Source organism: Aythya ferina (assembly GCF_964211825.1).
Source record: "Aythya ferina genome assembly, chromosome: 16".
Classification (NCBI taxonomy): domain Eukaryota; kingdom Metazoa; phylum Chordata; class Aves; order Anseriformes; family Anatidae; genus Aythya; species Aythya ferina.
The window spans coordinates 10,009,639-10,028,457 of NC_140315.1; the positions used below are offsets into that span (position 1 = coordinate 10,009,639).

The 18,819-nt window shown below is 49.3% G+C and overlaps 1 protein-coding gene across 1 annotated transcript; it reads right to left on the reverse strand.

Moving 5' to 3' along the window:
- Window positions 1–4,910: 4,910 nt before the first annotated feature.
- LOC311445666 (uncharacterized protein) lies at window positions 4,911–11,021 on the reverse strand. The gene is made up of 4 exons (XM_084538027.1): window positions 10,577–11,021; window positions 9,335–9,424; window positions 7,527–8,953; window positions 4,911–5,096 (listed from the first exon to the last, which is right to left on the reverse strand). Exons 1-4 carry the CDS (start codon window positions 10,814–10,816, stop codon window positions 4,949–4,951), a joined length of 1,905 nt encoding a protein of 634 aa, XP_084394153.1. The 5' UTR covers window positions 10,817–11,021; the 3' UTR covers window positions 4,911–4,948.
- Window positions 11,022–18,819: the final 7,798 nt, after the last annotated feature.

Below are 18,819 nucleotides of genomic sequence, written 5' to 3' on the forward strand. Positions count from 1 at the left end.
CTGTAAAGGGCACAGTTGGTGCTGGGGCACCGGTTACAGCTGTGCCGCTCACATCTGCTTTGAATTCTGACCTCTTTCTCCATTTCCACCAACTTTCTTCCCCTCTTTCCTTTCTGTTACCTGTTGCTGTGGCTGTTATCTGCAAGCAACAGGGTAGGAGCCGGGCTGCTGGCTCCTGCTGTGCTCACTTTCTACCTCTCCCTCTTATTGGGATCCCTTTCCACCCCTTGCTCCTTCATTTTTCTTGTTTGTTCCTTTTTTTCCTGCTCTGCAAGATAGGCTTGGTGCTGTGATATATGAATAATAATTCGTGTCGAGAAGATGGTTGATATTAATAAAGAAGGGGGAGATGTGGGAGTGTGGCCATGGGGGTCGGCAAGCCCCATGGTTGATGAGAACATCAGACTCTTAAAGATGAGGCCATCGGGAATGTGAAGGAGTTTAGAGGGAACAAAGAAGGGTGATTCAGGAGACGCCATGCAGTCTCGGGTTTCTTGTTCTCCAGCCGTTAAGGCATGGAAGTTTCTGTGTGTTTGCTGTTGCTGTTCTATGCAAAGTTGTTTGACCAATGAAAAGTTGTTTAAAAAAGGACTGTGATGACATAACTTCATCGTATTGCCTTTTTTTTTTTTTTTTTTTTTTCATCTTGAGGACAGCGTCTCTTCTTATACCCTTCTTCCCACAGCAGTCCTTTTCCAAAACAACTAGTAGTTGAGTAAAGTCCACCTGTATTCTCTCAAATGGTCGATACGCAATCCTTCTTCCTCCAGCAGGTGCTTGCCTAATTGCCTTCTGTAGTGGGTTTACGTGGCAAGGTTTTGGTAGCAGGGGGCCATAGGGGTGGTTTCTGTGAGAAGGATCTAGAAGCTACCCCATGTTTGGTAAGAGTCCCACTGTTGACCCAAGCCAAGCCAATAAGCGATGTTGTTTTGCACCTCTGTGAGAGCATATTTACGACAGGGAAAAAAACGCTGCGCCACACAGCAGCTGGGAGAGTGAGAGGAGTGAGGAACGGCCTTGCAGGCGCCAAGGTCAGTGAAGAAGGAGGGGGAGAGGTGCTCCAGGCGCCGGAGCAGAAGTCCCCTGTGGCCTGTGGTGAGGCCCATGGTGAAGCAGGATGTCCCCCTTCAGCCCATGGAGTACCACGGTGGAGCAGGGTTCCATGCTGCAGCCCATGCAGGAGACCATGGTGGAGCAGGTGGCCCTGCACCGACGGAGACTGCCGCCTGTGGAAGACCCCTGCCAGAGCAGATTCCGGGCCAGACCTGTAGCCTGTGGAGAGGAGACCACGCAGGAGCAGGTGACCTGGCAGGAGCTGCTGCCCGTGGGGGAGCCAGGTTGGAGCAGTTTGCTCCTGAGGGATGGACCCCATGGTACAGACCCATATCTGGAGTAGTTCTGGAAGAGCTGCTGCCTGTGGGAAGCCCACACCAGGTCAGTTCAGCAAGGACTGCATCCCGTCGGAGGGACCCCACAGCACAGGGGACGAGAGTGACTGAGAAGGAGCGGCAGAGAAGCACTGTAGACGGACCATAACCCACATTCCCCCGTTCCCCTGCGCTGCTTGGGGGGAGGAGGTGGAAGAGGGTGGATGGGGGGGAAGGTGCTTTTGGTTTCTTTCCTTTGTTTCTCACTTCTCTAGCTTGTTAATAATAAGCAATAAATCTTACTATCTCCTTATGCCGAGTCTGTTTTGCCCATTACAATAATTACTGTGTGATCTTCTCGTCCTTATCTCAACCTTTGAGCCATTTTCATCATATTTTCTCCCCATTCCTCTTTGAGGAGGGGGAGTGAGAGAGCGGCTGTGGTGGAGCTCGGCTGCCCACTCAAGCGGAACCACGACACCTTCTTATTTGCCTTTTGACACGTTAAGCATCCTTGGACGGTTTGTTTGGCTATCTCATATATTCCTACACACCCATAAAATTTTAGAAATTGATCACTCAATGCTTTTGTTCCCCAGTGGGTTTGTAGGTGTAGCCGTAAAAGCAGACGCCTAGTTTGTTCCTTTGGCAGTATTTCTCTTCCATCAGGCAGAATCCATTTTCCTGCTTTCAGTTCTGCCCCTATGGTCTTTATAATTTTTATTTCTGCTTCTGTATACATTTTCTCTTGTGTCCCTTTTCCGTTATCCGTTTCTTGTAGGGTTAGGACTACATCATGCTTCCTAAGAGCTGCTTCCCTAGCTTCTCTATCCGCCAGGTTATTCTCTCTTATGTGGAAGCCAGTTCCCTTTTGATGTCCTCTGATATGTGCCACAGCAATCTCCCTAGGTCCTCTCAATGCCTGCAATATTTGAGTAACTAACATTTGGTGAATCAGCCCTTTTTCCTGTGTGCCTACGAGTCCCCTTTCTTCCCAAATTTTCCCAAATGTGTGGACTATTCTCTAAGCATATTTAGAGTCTGTATAAATAGTGCCACTTCTCCCTTTCAGTAGTTCTAGGGCTCGTAATAATGAATAAAGTTCACACGCTTGAGCGGACCAGGCAGTGCTGAGTGGCCCTGATTCTATTAGGACCATATCCCCATTTACAATGGCATACCCTGATCTTCTTTGTCCATCTACTACTTTGGATGATCCATCAATACATAATTTTTCCCCTGTCTCTAATTCTGTCTCCTCGAGATCGGGTTGGATTTTGGTTTGCCATTCAATCACTTCTACGCAGTTATGTTGTAGTTCTGTTAGGGGTTCCCCATCTCAAAGTTGTGCAGGGCTCTGTGCAGCAGTTACTTTTAGTTCTAAATCAGGGGAGTGGATCAGGATGGCCTCATACTTCAGCATCCTACTATCAGTTAACCATTTTTCAGCCTTTTACTGGAGTACTCCCCTCACATTATGTGGAGCACATATCTTCAGAGGTGCCCTAAAAATGACTTTTCTAGCTTCCTCAATCAGTAAGCCACAATTGCCTGTAAGCACACCGGCCACCCCCTACTCACAGAGGCTAATAGTTTGGAACAATATCCCACAGGTTTCTTGATTCCTGCCCATTCTTGAGTTAGTACACCATATGCGGTTTGGTTAGAAACATTTACAAATAAGTAAAAGTGTGGGATTATTCTGGGTTGTGCCTGCGTGCACAAACGGAGGGGTCTGGGGTGCCTGCGAGCACAGTGGGAGGGGTCCTGGGTTCCTGGGTGGGACGTTTTGACACTATATAAGATACTGTCACGCAGCAATAAATTGGCTTACGGCACAGAACGCTGGTCGTTGTGTCCGTTTGTCCTGGGGCTTTCGGTCGGGTTATCCTACAAAAAGGGTCTTTCTAAATCTGGGAGGCTCAGCACTGGAGCTTCTATTAATGTTTTCCTGATCAACCTCAACATTTCCTCATCTTCCTCGTTCCACTTACTTCTTTTTCTCCAGTCAATTTTTCATATAAAAACTTTGCATTTTTACTAAACCCTTCAATCCAGGGTCTACAATATCCCAAGAGGCTGAGCACTTGCCTCACTTCTTTCTTCGTTTTGGGTGATGAGAGGGCTAAAATCCCAGATGCCCTGTCAGGATACAATTTTTTCTTTGCTTGGCTAAGCCAATGTCCTAAGTACCTTACTTCCTTTTCCACGAACTGTAATTTAGATTTTGAGACCTTCAACCCTTTTTTCCCTAAGAAATTAAGTAATTCAAGAGTGGTTCTCCAGGTCTCTTTTTCAGTCTCCCCAGCTATTAATAGGTCATCCACATATTGCAACAATTTCACTTCTCCCTTTACCTCAAAAAGTAGTAATAATTTTTCTAAGGTTTGGCCAAATAAATTTGGGGATTCAGTGAATCCCTGAGGAAGTAAGGTCCATCTGAGCTGTTGTTGCCTTCCTGTTTCGGGGTCTTCCCATACAAAGGCGAAGTAATTCTGAGACCCTTCCCTTAGTGGGCAGGCCCAGAAAGCATCCTTCAAATCTATTACACTATACCATTTGAGCTGAGGTGTTAGGTGGTTTAATAAAGTATATGGGTTTGCCACCACTGGGAATTTGGTTATGGTTCATTGATTCATAGCCCTAAGATCCTGAACCAACCTATATGATCCATCAGCCTTTTTTACCAGCAAAATGGGGGTATTATGTGGGGACATACACGGTTCCAGCATCCCCTTTTGGAGCAACCTGTCTATAACTGGTTTGAGTCCTCTTCTCCCCTCCAATGGGATAGGATATTGCCTAATCCTTATTGGCTGTCGCGGATCCACTCTTTCTACTACCAAGGGGTCCATACCTAATTTTCCTGAATCTCCCTCTTGATACCATACCTGTGGGTCTATTTCTCCCTCATCTTCTTGGGTTAGGGTATAGAGCTGAATTTTAAAATCTCCCCCCTGGCTCTTGATTTCCAACCCTAATCTTATTATTAAGTCCCTTCCTAATAGATTGTGCTCAGCCACACTCAGAGAGTGATGGTGTAGGAGCGTAGCAGATGAAGCGTTAAGGACTGACCGCAGCCCCCACTCCAGGTTCCCCTGAGCCACCTGAGGGGAGGGTGGATGTAGAAGGGTTTTGTTCCACTTCTTTGGACACGAGCCAGGGCCTCGATGTCCTTCTTGGACTGAGGGGCCCAAAACTGAACACAGCACCCTCTCAAACACTTGCTGCACCACTGCCCGAGCCATCTCTTCTATCCTCTGGCTTTCTCTAGCCGCCTGATCTTCTGAGGCAGCTTTGAATACACCGTCTGCTGGGATGGGTGACTTTCTCTCTGACTCCCTCACAGGATGGATGCTGCCAGGGAGCTTGGCATTTTCCCTGCCCAAGGCAACGCTGGAGGGAGTCAATTTCAGCCTTCTATAGTGGCCAGAGTTGTGGTGGAGTTCAGCTGCCCAGCTGGGTGACACCACCACACGGTGTAGGGAAAATCCCCAAGCACAGCATGGCCTGGCTTGAAGAAATGGAGGCACAAGCAAGCACTTGGATGTAAGCTCTTTATTTTCTGCTTCCGCCTCAGGCTACTGAGGCTTGAATGGGATCGGTCTGACACGCACGCGTAGGCTCCGTGCTCCGCTCTGGACAGGGTGCTTCGGAACAGATGGAGGAGCCGGCTGCCTGAGAAACTGTGGGCCCGTGGGAGGGATGGTGCCTGTGGTGCTCTCGGACCTACCTCAGCTGACTTTGGGATCCCCCTGTGGGGGCAAAAGAGCCTGCCATGGGGGCACCTTGCTCAGAGACCTGCCACACAGCTTGGAGGAGGTTGGCTGATCTTCGGAGGTGCTCCGAGGCACAGCTCTCCTTCCCATTGCTTGGGACAGGCTGCTGGCTGACATGCCTTCCCGATTTCTTCTTCAGCTTTCATGCAGTCGCAGACTGAGAGCTCTGCCTGTTAGAGGGATCGACAGTGGGAAGTGCCACGATTTCAGAATATTCGCAGTTGATGTCTTTCTCAAACTGGGAAGCCACGAAGGATTCCAAAGTGTCGCAGACACTTCCAAGAGCTCCTTTGGTGACCTTGTCAAGGGAAGCCTGTGAGAATGCTCCCTCAAAGGCTTCCTTGGTGTCATTTCTTCTCTCAAGGCTGGAGGGAGTCACTTTCAGCCTTCTGTAGTGCCAGAGTGGAGAAAGTTTCTTCTGCTTTTGTGGGAAGGTGGGCCAGCTGGTTTTTGAGGCTGCAGTAGGCGGACTTTCTCTCTCGTGACCAAGTACGCAGTACCGGAGGAGCTCTGGCGAGAACGGTCAATCCCCGCCATCAGTCTTGTGTCCAGTTTCTTTAACTTGGCGAGCTCTTGCTGAAGCTTTTCCTGAAAGGGAACAGCAGGTTTTAGCTTACTCTTGCCTCAGAAATGCCTCGCGTCCCTGCGTGCTGAGGTTTCCTGCCGCCCAATGAGTACTGCCTGTACTTATTGAACTGCTTCAGAGAGCAGACCACCTATGGAGAGACAAGGGCAGAAAGCTCCCGAGAACTGTCGAGGTAGCTGCGCAGTTGCAGGGGAGCAGCTCCTCTCCATCCTCTCCCCTCCCCAGCGCTGGGGACGCTGCCTCCCTCCGAGCCAGGGCCGAGTGGACTCCTCGCTCTGCACCAGGCCCCACAGCGGCTGCCTCCTCAATGCACAGGCAGCGCGAGGCAGCCTGAGAAGAGCAGGAGTGGGCACTGCCAGCAGGGCGCTGGGGTGACGTCTGCTCCCATGGAAGGCAGCGCAGCAGCCCTGTGCCCCCCACCAGCAACAAGCGGCTGCAGCAAGCGCGCTGGCAATCATAGAATCAGCAGGCTTGGAAAAGACCTTCAAGATCATCTGCTCCAACCACCACCCTACTACCAATGTCACTAGACACCATGTCGCTAAGCACCAGCTCCAAGCTTTCCTTAAACACCCCCAGGGACGGTGACTCCACCACTCCCCTGGGCAACGCGTTGCAAGGCCTGACTACTCTTTCTCAGAAGAAGTGGCTCCTAGTTTTCAACCTAAACGTCCCCGGCACAACTTGAGCCCATTCCCTCTAGTCCTATCCCTAGTCATCTGCAAGAAGAGGCTGAGCCCCGGCTCCCCACAGTTTCCTTGCTGGGAGTTGTAGAGAGCAAGAAGGTCTCCCCTGAGCCTCCTCTTCTCCTGACTAAACAACCCCAGTTCCCTCAGCCGCTCCTCAGAGGACTTTTCTTCCAGGCCCTTCACCAGCTTTGTAGCCCTTCTCCGGACAAGTTCCAGGGCCTCGATGCCCTTCTTGGACTGAGGGGCCCAAAACTGAACACAGCACTCGAGGTGCGGCCTCACCAAAGCTGAGTGCAGGGGGACGATCACCTCCCTGCTCCTGCTGGCTACTCTTTTTCTAATACAGGCCGGGATGCTATGGGCCTTCTTGGCCACCTGAGCACACTGCCGGCTCATGTTCAGCCAAGCATCGATCAACACTCCCAGGTCCCTTTCCTCTTCACAGTCGTCTAGCCACTCTGCCCCAAGCCTATGGCACTGCAGGGGGTTATTGTGGCCGAAGTGCAAGACCTGGCACTTGGCCTTGTTAAGCCTCATCCCATAGCCCCCACTCCCATGTTCCTCTGAGCCACTTGGGGGGAGGGTGGATGTAGAAGTGGGTGGAAGGGAGAAGGTGATTTTAGTTTGCTTTTAGTATCTCACTGCTCTAGCCCCTTTTAATAGGTAATAAATTATATTAATCTCCCTATGCTGAGTGTTTTGCCCGTGAAGCTAATTGGTGAGTGGTCTCCCTGTCCTTATCGCAACCCTTGAGCCCGTTTTATCCTATTTTCTCCCCCTTTCTGCTTGAGGGGGGCGAGTGAGAGAGTGCTCGTGCTGGAGTTCAGCTGCCCAGCTGGGTGACACCATCACACGGTGTAGGGAAAAGCCCCAAGCACAGCACGGCCTGGCTTGAAGAAATGGAGGCACAAGCAAGCTCTTGGATGTAAGCTCTTTATTTTCTGCTTCCGCCTCAGGCTACTGAGGCTTGAATGGGATTGGTCTGACACGCACACGTAGCCTCCGTGCTCCGCTCTGGACAGGGTGCTTCGGAACAGATGGAGGAGCTGGCTGCCTGAGGAACTGTTGGCTTGTGGGAGGGACGGTGCCTGTGGTGCTCTCAGACCTCAGCTGGGTCTGGGATTCCCCTGTGGGGGCAGAAGAGCCTGCCATGGGAGCACCTTGCTCAGAGCCTCTTCGGAGGTGCTCTGAGGGACAGCTCTCCTTCCCGTTGCTTGGCACGGGCTGTTTGCTGACATGCCTTACCAAGTTCTTCTCCACCTTCCGTGCAGTCGCGGACTGAGAGCTCTGCTCCAATAAGGAGCACGTCATCCCGCTTGCCACCGTTTTGCTGCTTGAAGTGGAGTCTAAGGCCTTTGCTTTCATTTCCCTCTCCATCTTGTCCTTCACTTCTTCAATCACATTAAGGACAATGGTTCTGGCATAGGCCTGCAGTTCTGTGTGCAGGCGCTGAACTTCGGAGACAGCCTTTTGGATGCTCTCCCTCACAATCCTGCGACTCAGGCGTGAGACCTCATCAGTGTCTGGCACTGGTGGGATCATGGGCAATGTTTCTCCCGGCCTTGCTTCTGGGCTCTGCTCTTCTGATGCTCTTTGTAGTCCCCGCCCTTCTCTCATGCCCTCCCTTGAGAGAGGCCCCTGGGATGGCTGTGGCTGCCTGTTAGAGGGATCGACAGTGGGAAGCGCCGCGATTTCAGAGTACTTGTAGTTGAAGTCTTGTTCAAACCGGGAAGCCACGAAGGATTCCAAAGTGTCGCAGACACTTCCAACAGCTTCTTTGGTGACCTTGTCAAAGGAAGCCTGAGAGGATGCTCCCTCAGGTGCTTCCCTTGTTTTCTTTTCTTCTGGCTTCCCCACTTGGGACGCTCTCCTGGCCAAGGGCTGCTCCTTCTGCCTGGCTTCTGGCCTTGGCTCAGAAGCACTGGGCGTGCCAGATTCCCAGGACTTCTCAACGACCTTCATCACGCTTGCCACAACCTTTTTAGCCAGCAGTGCAATTTGCTGCTCTTTGTCAAGAGGAGATGTCTCTGAAGGCATCTCGCTTTCGGCACTTGCACACGGTCTTTCTTGGATCCCATGGGGAGACCTCTTCAAGACGCAGGCAGACTGGTCCAGTGCCTGCACCCTCTCAAACACTTCCCGCACCACAGCCCGAGCCACCTCTTCAATCCTCCGGCTTTCTCGAGCAGCCTGTTCTTCCGAGGCAGCTTTGAATACACCGTCTGTGGGGACGGGTGACTCTCTCTCAGACTCAGTAACAGCATGGATGCTCTCAGGGAGCTTGGCATCTTCCCTGCCCAACTCAACACTGGAGGGAGTCACTTTCAGCCTATTGTACTGGGCGGATTGGAGAAAGTTTCTTCTACTTTTGTGGGAAGGTGGGCCAGCTGGTTTTTGAGGCTGCAGTATGCTGGCTTTCTCTTTCGAGACCAAGTACACATTACTGGAGGAGCTCTGGCGAGAACGGTCAATCCCCGCCATCAGTCTTGCGTCAAGTTTCTTTAACTTGGCGAGCTGTTGCTGAAGCTTTTCCTGAAAGGGAACAGCAGGTTTTAGCTCACTCTTGCCTCAGAAATGCCTCGCGTCCCTGCGTGCTGAGCATTCATGCCGCCCATGCCAGCACCCTGCTTCTGCCATGCAAGGAGGGCTGAAGAGAAGGGCTTCCCTCACGGCTCTGTGTGCTTGCAAGTGGCTTTCCTGATCCACTCCTCCCTACACACACACACCTCACCCCCCCACTAGTAGCTTGCACTAGCTGAGCTTGGGGCTGGGTCATCCTTTCCCTACCACAACACCTGGTCCTCCAGCACAGCCCTCACATCTTCTGCATTCCCCGCCTCCCTCAGATCCAACAAGGAAAGCCCCAGCCTTCTGTACTGTGACACTGACATGTGTCTGCTGAGCTTTGCCTACCTCTTCTTGCCTCCTGATTTTCTCCGCTTCCAGCTTGAGTGTGGTCAAGTACTGCCTGTACTCATTGAACTGCTTCAGAGAGCAGACCACCTATGGAGAGACAAGGGCAGAAAGCTCCCGAGAACTGTCGAGGTAGCTGCGCAGTGGCAGGGGAGCAGCTCCTCTCCATCCTCTCCCCTCCCCAGTGCTGGGGACGCTGCCTCCCTCCGAGCCAGGGCCGAGTGGACTCCTCGCTCTGCACCAGGCCCCACAGCGGCTGCCTCCTCAATGCACAGGCAGCGCGAGGCAGCCTGAGAAGAGCAGGAGTGGGCACTGCCAGCAGGGCGCTGGGGTGACGTCTGCTCCCATGGAAGGCAGCGCAGCAGCCCTGTGCCCCCCACCAGCAACAAGCGGCTGCAGCAAGCGCGCTGGCAATCATAGAATCAGCAGGCTTGGAAAAGACCTTCAAGATCATCTGCTCCAACCACCACCCTACTACCAATGTCACTAAGCACCATGTCGCTAAGCACCAGCTCCAAGCTTTCCTTAAACACCCCCAGGGACGGTGACTCCACCACTCCCCTGGGCAACGCGTTGCAAGGCCTGACTACTCTTTCTCAGAAGAAATGGCTCCTAGTTTTCAACCTAAACGTCCCCGGCACAACTTGAGCCCATTCCCTCTAGTCCTATCCCTAGTCATCTGCAAGAAGAGGCTGAGCCCCGGCTCCCCACAGTTTCCTTGCTGGGAGTTGTAGAGAGCAAGAAGGTCTCCCCTGAGCCTCCTCTTCTCCTGACTAAACAACCCCAGTTCCCTCAGCCGCTCCTCAGAGGACTTTTCTTCCAGGCCCTTCACCAGCTTTGTAGCCCTTCTCCGGACAAGTTCCAGGGCCTCGATGCCCTTCTTGGACTGAGGGGCCCAAAACTGAACACAGCACTCGAGGTGCGGCCTCTCCAGAGCAGAGCGCAGGGGGACGATCACCTCCCTGCTCCTGCTGGCTACACTATTCCTGAGACAAGCCAGGATGCTGTTGGCCTTCTTGGCCACCTGGGCACACTGCCAGCTCAGGTTGAGGCAAGCATCAATCAGCACCCCTAGATCCTTTTCCTCTGCACAGCTTTTCAGCCACTCTGCCCCAAGCCTGTAGCGCTGCACGGGGTTGTTGTGGCCAAAGTGCAGGAATCAGCACTTAGCCTTGTTAAACCTCATCCCATTGGCCTCTGCCAGAGGAGACCTGTGCTGGTCAGCGCAACGTCCAAACCTACTTTGCCACTGCTTGTGATGAAGCCCTTGCTCTTCAGGCTCTGCAGGGTGTCTTTGCGATTGTAGTAGGCCTGCAGATGCGGGTCGTGCAGGCAGTTGTACTCTGTGCGCAGTACGTGACAATATGGATCTTCCAGATGAAACTGAGCGGAAGGCTGGTGAAGCTGCAAGAGAGGTGTTCCAGAGTATGAATGGGGCAGGAGAAAGCAGCAGAGAGACAAAGGCACTTCCAAGCTCCTCATGCACACGGGCTAGCCTTTGCCAACCTCTGCGCTAGAGGTTTCTGATTCCGGGCTTACTTCCCGGCTGGACCTTCCTTCTGAAGCCATCACAAACACCCCCACCAGGCCTGGGCTGAGGGTCCGGCCTGGGCTGGGCAGAGAAGGCCAAACCCCACCAGCAAAGTAGGCATCTTGGGCCACCGGCTAGAAATGCAAGAGCTTTCCATGCCAGAAATGAACCTTCAGATGGAAAACTTCAAACCCGCTGCTTCACACGTCAACAGCGGAAAATCCACAGAAAACGGCCTCCTCAGGGTTAGGCAGGCCTAAGGGGCGGGTAGCCTGCCTCCCTCCTTCCTCTGCCTCCAGGAAGTCTCTGGCTCGGGAGCAGTACTCCCTCCCCCAGGCTGGGGGAAGAGGAAGAGGACACTGCATGCGGATCCCAAGCAGAGAAGCCTGGGATTTTCTACAGTTCTACATCTGAGAGGGAAAGCAGGAGAAGGTTGCACCCTCCCCTAAGAGCCCCCCAGCCTGGTGCTGGCAAGCATGTCCCTGTGGAGAGCCCAGCTGTGGAACACCCTCTCCTGACTTCTGGCCAGCGCAGGCCACTGCTGTAGGCGCCTCCTCCTTTGTCTCTGTGCTGCGGAGCCGCGAGCATCCGTCCCTGACTCCTCCACCCACTTGGACCAAAGTGCTGGAGCTCCAACCATATCGCAGTTGGCCCCAAGGCCTTCTTGGAACAATGGTGAGGGAGCCCGTGACACAAGAGACCTTTGCCACCCCTTCCACCCCTTCCTCCTTCTCTTACCTTTTCCCCCAGCTTTGTCCTGAAGAAGACAGGCTTGGTGCCTGGCAGCAGAGGGATTTTGACTCCGAGTGGGAGGTCAAGCAGCCCGCTACCTCCTTCTCCAAGTCCCCATCTGTGCCAGAGCTAGAAAGACAGGGACACTCAGACACTCAGGCACTCCAATCCCTTCTGCAGCCCACCCCCGCACCCCCCTGCATCTCTCCTCCCACTTGCTAGCAGTATGCTGCCCGGGATGGGCAGAGAGAGGCACGTTTCCCTGCAAGCCTCCTGCGGCCTGACCACGTTTCGATCCCCCCTAGCTTCCTGGGAGCATCCTCTGGCCCCAGAGCACTCCCACTCGCCCCAGGCTCCTGCTCTGAGCCCTCTCCTCGGGCACAGTGCTCACCTCTCCGTAGTTCTCAGCTATGCCTAGCAGTGCGTCTGGGTTTTGGGAACTAGCAGTGACATGCTGCTCCATGGCTCCTTCCAAGAGCTCTACGGGAGCTGCGACCCTCTGCTAGCACCTCTCACTCCAGAGGCAGACAGATGCGTCTGTCCCAGGCGGTTTCCCAGCGAGCGGCTTTATATAGCGCTCGAGCATTGTTACATCATCACGTTGCCATGGCACCAATTATGACGTCATATGCCCTGGCTGCCTGCGGGCGCTGCTGGTCATGCTGGCGGGCAAGCCACTGCAGCCGAGCCTGGATTATTAATTAGGGTAAGGGTTAGGGCTGTTAGTGTTTGGAGAGGGAGAAAGCACGGAGTCCTGTTGTGTCTGGGATTGTTGAAAGGGTTGATAAGGGAGTTCAGGTCCAACGAAAGACTTCCTTTGTGAGCTCTTTTGATGGGAGAAATTGGCGACGTACAGTTTTGTTATGGTCCCAGTTACGGTTAGGGTTAGTGTTGTTACTGTGTGGAGAGAGAGAAAGTGCAGAGTGAGTTTTGGGTGACATCAAATCCCACATTACCATACCTTAGCATTTTGATGAGTGTGATTTTTAATATGATAATGACCTTTAATGAGCAAAAGGCTACTGTAGGTCAGCCTGGAACTGTTTTTCTCCTTCTTGTTTTTACCTTTTATCCCTTATCTTCCTTGCTTCTGCTAGCTCAAGGCTACCTGTCTCTTACTTTCAGTTAAAAGACTACACAAGCTATAGAAAGACTACAAAAGCTACAGGCCTCCCAATTTCCTTCAAAGTTTTCTTATTTCTTCCCAGCTTTGGGACTACAATTTCCCCCCTTTGAGACTATGAACCTCACTTTTAGGCTTCATAGTTCTCACTGCATAGTTCTTGTCCATTTCGATTAATTTGAAGAAATACTCAGTTACCTATATCTTGTTTCACTATCATTACCTGGTGAGGTGTGCGCTTGCTGAATAAAGTACTACATGAATTCAAACAAGTAGGCGTGCATCACAGAACACAACTACATATCACTACTATTGCTACAGTTATTATAATAATTAAAAACAGTTCTCTTAACCATCCAAAAGCTGGCAACCACAACCACAGCCAGGAAAAATCTGGTCCACTACCAAGGGTTGCATCCTGAAATATCTGGTGAAACAGGTGAGATGCTTGCCAGATTTGGTTAATGTCTGTTTTAATTTGCTTCTTCTCATTTACATAGACACAGCAGCTGTAGTTTATCACAGCACAAACACCTCCCTGGGCTGCCAGTAGCCCATCTAAGGCAAGACGGTTTGACGGTTTTCTAAGGCTACTTGGGATACTTGTTCTATTTCTGTTTGTATTCAACCATGAGCATCAGTAGTGGCATTGCTTATGATTTCTAAAGTTGCAGAAATATTTTCTGCTGCTCTCTCAAGTTCTAGTACTCCCAATGCAGGGATTAGTGCCCTCCACAAAGTATGAAACCAGGTATTTCTGTTTGCAAGGGGGTTATAAATTCCTCGTTTCTCCTGCGTTGTCATAAAGATGGCCTACGATCTTAGCCAACCCCTTATGTCTACATGTTTATGGAGTCTAACATCTGGAAGTACAGCTCCTAGAGCAAAAGTCCCATACCACCCAGGAGGAAGGGCTTTTCATGCTCGTGGACCACATAGCCAATATACTGCTGCCCAGGATACCCAGCAATGGAGGCTGATAGGTCCACTTCTGTTTCCATATTTTTTTATGATAGTGTAATTGGTGGTTTCAACTACAGTCATTGTTTTACATTGTCCAATTAGATTCCAGGAACCACATTCACCTTACTTCTATTAATTGAGTATACACATGATAAATTTTCTCTCTTGATAGGGTACACGGGGATAGAGGGAGGCTGTGGTGGAGGAGAAATACCAGCATTGCTTGAATTTGTTAACTGCCATACATCTGTCTTGTTTACAGTGAGTGGTATGGCATAGATAGGAGTTCCCTCATGTGCTGAGGCAGGTACATGTGTACACAGCCAACAAGATGACATTAGCAAAACGGGTTAAGTTTAAAGCTAACTGAAATCTAAAGTTCTGTGTCCAAGTATTGGAACTGTAAGTCAACACAGTTAAAGAAATTATAATCAGAACAGAAATTATTTTGTTATTTTGAACAGCAATTTCAAGTCCTCAGTTGGTTCTACTTGCCACAAGGTCTCTTTTGCTTCCTTTGATGGTAGATCTTGCTTCTCCTCTTCTGCTGGTGGTGGTACTGCTGCCTTCACACAAGTGTAGTGAATCCACGATTTGATCCCTTTCACCTTGATTGCAGTGTAGGCGTGGAGCTACTCGGTGTAGGGTCCTTTCCACTTCTTTAGAGGCTCGTCTTTCCAGGTTTGAATCAGTCCCTGATGTCCAGGTCAGAATGGGTGTACTGGAACATCCAGTGGAATTGGTAATTGCTCCTGTACATATCTATGGAGAGAGGACAGCACAGGAGACAAAGACAGCAATACTGTTTGACCCAACCCTCCCCTGACATGCATTTGACTCCTTTCTGTCACTAATTCATTTACTGGATATGGTTTACCATATAATAAATAATTCAAATGGGCTAACTTTTTCTTTAGCTCTGGAGGCTATCCTAATTCTCAACAGATATTGGTAGGGCTTCTGGCCACTTTAGCTGAGATTCCTGGCAAATTTTAATCAACTGTCTTTTTAGTGTTTGATTCATTCTTTCTACCTGCCCACTGGATTGTAGTCTCCAAGTGGTATGCAAATCCCACTTAATCTGTAATGCCCTCGATATTTCTTGAACTATTTGTGATATAAAATGAGGTCCGTTGTCAGAGGAAAGTCCCTCTGGTATTCCAATGCGAGGGAGTATTTGTTTTAATAACACCTTTACAACTTCCCTAAATTTATTAGCTCCGCAAGGGAAGGCCTCTGGCCATCCAGTGAATGTGTCCACCAGTACTAGAAGATATCGATATAGTCCTTGTCTAGGCAATTCAGAAAAGCCCACTTGCCAATATTCTCCAAGCTTCATTCCATTTCTTGTCTCCCCTGGTGGTGGTTTTGGCTGAATCTTGGGGTTGTTAGCACAGCATACAAGACATTTTTGCACTATTTGGTTTGCTATAGTTTGCATTTTCAGTCTAATTGAAAAGCGCTTCATACCATGGCATCAGAACCAAAATGCGTTCCTTCATGTAAGTCTTTCATTAGTTGTTCAGTCATAGTCTCTGTTATTAGTATCTGTTTGTTGGGGGTCTCCCACCATCCATCCTTTCGCTTCATACATTTTAGCTTTTCTGCTAACTGGATCTCTTTAGCAGAGTATTGTGGCAGATTAAGTAAAGTCTTTGCACAGGGAACTAACATGCCTTGTAAGTCTACTGGTGCCCTTCTAGCTGCTTCCTTGGCTGCTAAATCAGCTTGCCTGTTCCCTGTTATTATGTCATGATCACCCTTTTGGTGGCTCTTACAGTGCATTACTGCTACAGCTTTGGGCTTTTTTACTGCCTCCAATAACTGTAAAGTTTCTGGACCGTGCGTGATTGGTCATCCAGATGTTGTCAGTAATCCTCACTCTTTCCAGATTGCTCCATGGGCATGCAAAACACCAAAGGCATTTTTAGAATCTGTGTAGACATTGAGAGTTTTTCCTTCTGCTAATCCCAAGGCCCTTGTCAAAGCAATTAATTGAGCTTTCTGGGCTGAGGTGTTATGTGCTAGTGGTTTTGCTTCTATAGTGTCCCAGAGGATCATGTTATAAATGAGGTCTCAGATCAATCTGAATTTTGTAATATTTATAAAACAAATATTTCTAAAAGGTATAAAAGGCAAGCAAACAGCGCTGGGTGTGCAGGGAGTCTACGCTCCACCAACATGCACACACGAACATCAAACATTCTAAATACACAGAACATTGCTTTACATACTAAAACCGAGTATGCCTACACATATGTACAATCAGGAAAGGTAACAAGCAATCCTTTAAGTTCCATGACTTAACAGTGTCCATTTTCCATTCCTTTACTTGATTACAAACAAGTCGCCATTTTCCACTCCTTTTCAACAATAAGGCCTGCTTTAAGTTGTCAAGCAACTCGGCCTTCGGGCCTTATGTATCCCGTTCTTCCCGGATCGAAGAAAAGCATCGGCATCTCCTTGTGAAGGCCAAGAGGCCTGGGTCAGAAGGCACGTCCAGGTCAGCAGGGGGCGAAACAGCAAAGGCCTGAGATGGCTGTAGCAGCAGAGGGGCCGATGGCGTAGCAGTCGGATCAGTAAAGGAGCCCGCAGCTCCCTCACTGTCTGGCAAGCCACACGTTTCTGACTGTGGTCCCACAGGGCTCTTTAAGGCCTCAGGGACTGCTCGCCAGGTGCCGAGCAATCCCACTGCAACCTTGTCATTTTCAGTTGCAGAGTCCCACACCTTGACCTCAGTTTGGTCCCATGTTTCAGGATCATGAACTGTCCGATTGCTAACAAGGAGAATGAGCTGTAAGGTTACCAGGACAGTCTTTGTTCCTAAGGACGTATGATTCCCCATAATGTGCAACTGCTTACCAGTGAGGGGCAGTTGTGTGCATGGGTCCACTTCTCTAAGCTTGAGCTTCTTTCCAGCTCCAGTGCGCCTGTTTCCAGTGACTTTCTGCACGAGCTCCTCTGAGCAATTTGCTGAGTCTGGCCGAACCTATCTTCATGAGACGATCAATGTGCCTGTTCTCGTCCTGGTCTCCATTCTGCCAGCCTGTTCCTCTTCACTCCTCTTCGCTTTTATACAGGGTATAAAAGATTTATACCCATTAGTAGCCAACCCCTATAACTTTTTTAAAAAATTAGGAAACGGTCAAGTTTGGTTCACTGTACTAGTTTTAAAGGATGCCTTTTCCTGCCTGCCCGTGGTGACTGAGAGCCAGAAACTCTTTACCTTTGAATAGGAAAATCCCAATAGAGGACAAAAAACTCAGTGTACTTGGACTGTTACCATAGAGTTTCAAGAATAGTCCCACCATATTCAGGAACTAACTAGCTTGTGATCTTGAAGCTTGGAAAACCCCTCCAGGAAAGGAGACAGTGCTGCAATACGTAGATGACCTGTTGATAGCTACTGAAGAAGAAAAGTAGTGTGTAGAATAGACTAGTAGTTTACTAAATTTTCTTGGGATTAATTGGATATCAATTTTCTCAACAGAAAGCCCAGCTGATACAGCAATGAGTCACTAATATTGTGAACCCAACCTCTTTCTTCAGTTCATAATTGCACTGAGACTATGGAAACAGTATACTCCAGCCACCAGATTTAAAGGATACACCCCTAGAAGATGTGGAGGATTGGTATGTAGATGGCAGCAGCTTCATTCGCCAGGGAGTTTGCCTTGCAGGATATGCAGTAACAACACTTGATAAAGTAATTGAGGTGAAACCTCTTTTCCCTGGAACATTAGCCCAAAAGGCAGAAATCATCACCTTGATAAGAGCTCTTGAGCTGACAAAAAGGAAAAAAAAAATAACATTTGGCCAGACTCGAAATATGCCTTTGGTGTGGTGCATGCACATGGGGCAATTTGGAAGGAGAAAGGACTCTTATCATCCCAAGGGAAATCAATTAAACATGCAAAAGAGATACTGAAGTTACTCTGAGCAGTATACCTTCCTACTAAATTTGCCATTCTGCACTGTAAAGGACATCAAACAGGGGAAACTGATATTGAAAGAGAAAACAGATTGGCTGATGCAGAGGCCAAAGGGGCAGCAGTTAGAGTCAAATTTTGACACTAGTACCGGGAAGAGAAAAACAAGCATTAGCAAAAGCATTAGAGAATGAAATAGAATATTCTAAGATCTATAAGTAATTAATTGAAGATGTAAATGAAAAAAAATATTACCAACAGGTTTAGGACAAATAAAGGGTGGGAGAATTATGATACCCTCCAAACTGTTATATGAGATTGTAACTGAAGACGTAATTTGTATACCATTGTCTGACAGGTATCGAAACAGTGTGTTATATACCTTAGAAATAACCTACAGACAGGAATCAAACCCCAAAACAGAGCCTAAAGCCCAGTTTGGGCAAATAGGGAAAGGAAATTATCCAGGACAGCAATGGCAAATTGATTTTTCAGATCTCCCAAGAAAAGGGGTGTTTCGATATCTGTTGGTCTTGATGGATACCTTTTCAGGATGGCCAGAAGCATTCCCTTGCCAGACCAATAAGTCAAGAAAAGTAACTAAGATATTACTGCAAGAGATCATACCCAGATCTGAGGTTCCTGCAGTAATCTCATCAGATCAGAGATCCTATTTCATTGCAAAGACTGTCTCAAAAGTGAGTAAACTACTGGGGATAGATTGGCAGCTTCATACTCTATACAACCCACAGTCAAGTGGCCAGGTAGAAAAGATGAGTCATCTAATCAAGATACAGATTGTAAAATTAGGTCAGGAAGATAATCTAACATGGCCTCAGTCATTACTGCTGGGCCTCCTCAGGATAGGAATGAAGCCCTGAACAAAAGAGGGATTAAACCCCTTTGAAATATTTTATGGGAGGCCCTATAGTGTGCAGGTAAGAGTATCGACTGAACTTGGGAACGAGATATTGACAGGTTATATCATAAGCCTGTAGAAATAGTTTCAGGAATTCAAGAAGCTAGTCCTAGGATCTAGGACCTGAGGTCTTGATGGGCCTGGCACAATGTTGAACCTGGGGATTATATATATGCTAGATCTCTTGCAGATACACCTTTACGACCAAAGTGGGAGGGCCCTTTCCAAGTACTACTGACCTCTCACACAGTTATAAAGATCAAGGAACAATCATCCTGGATTCACCAT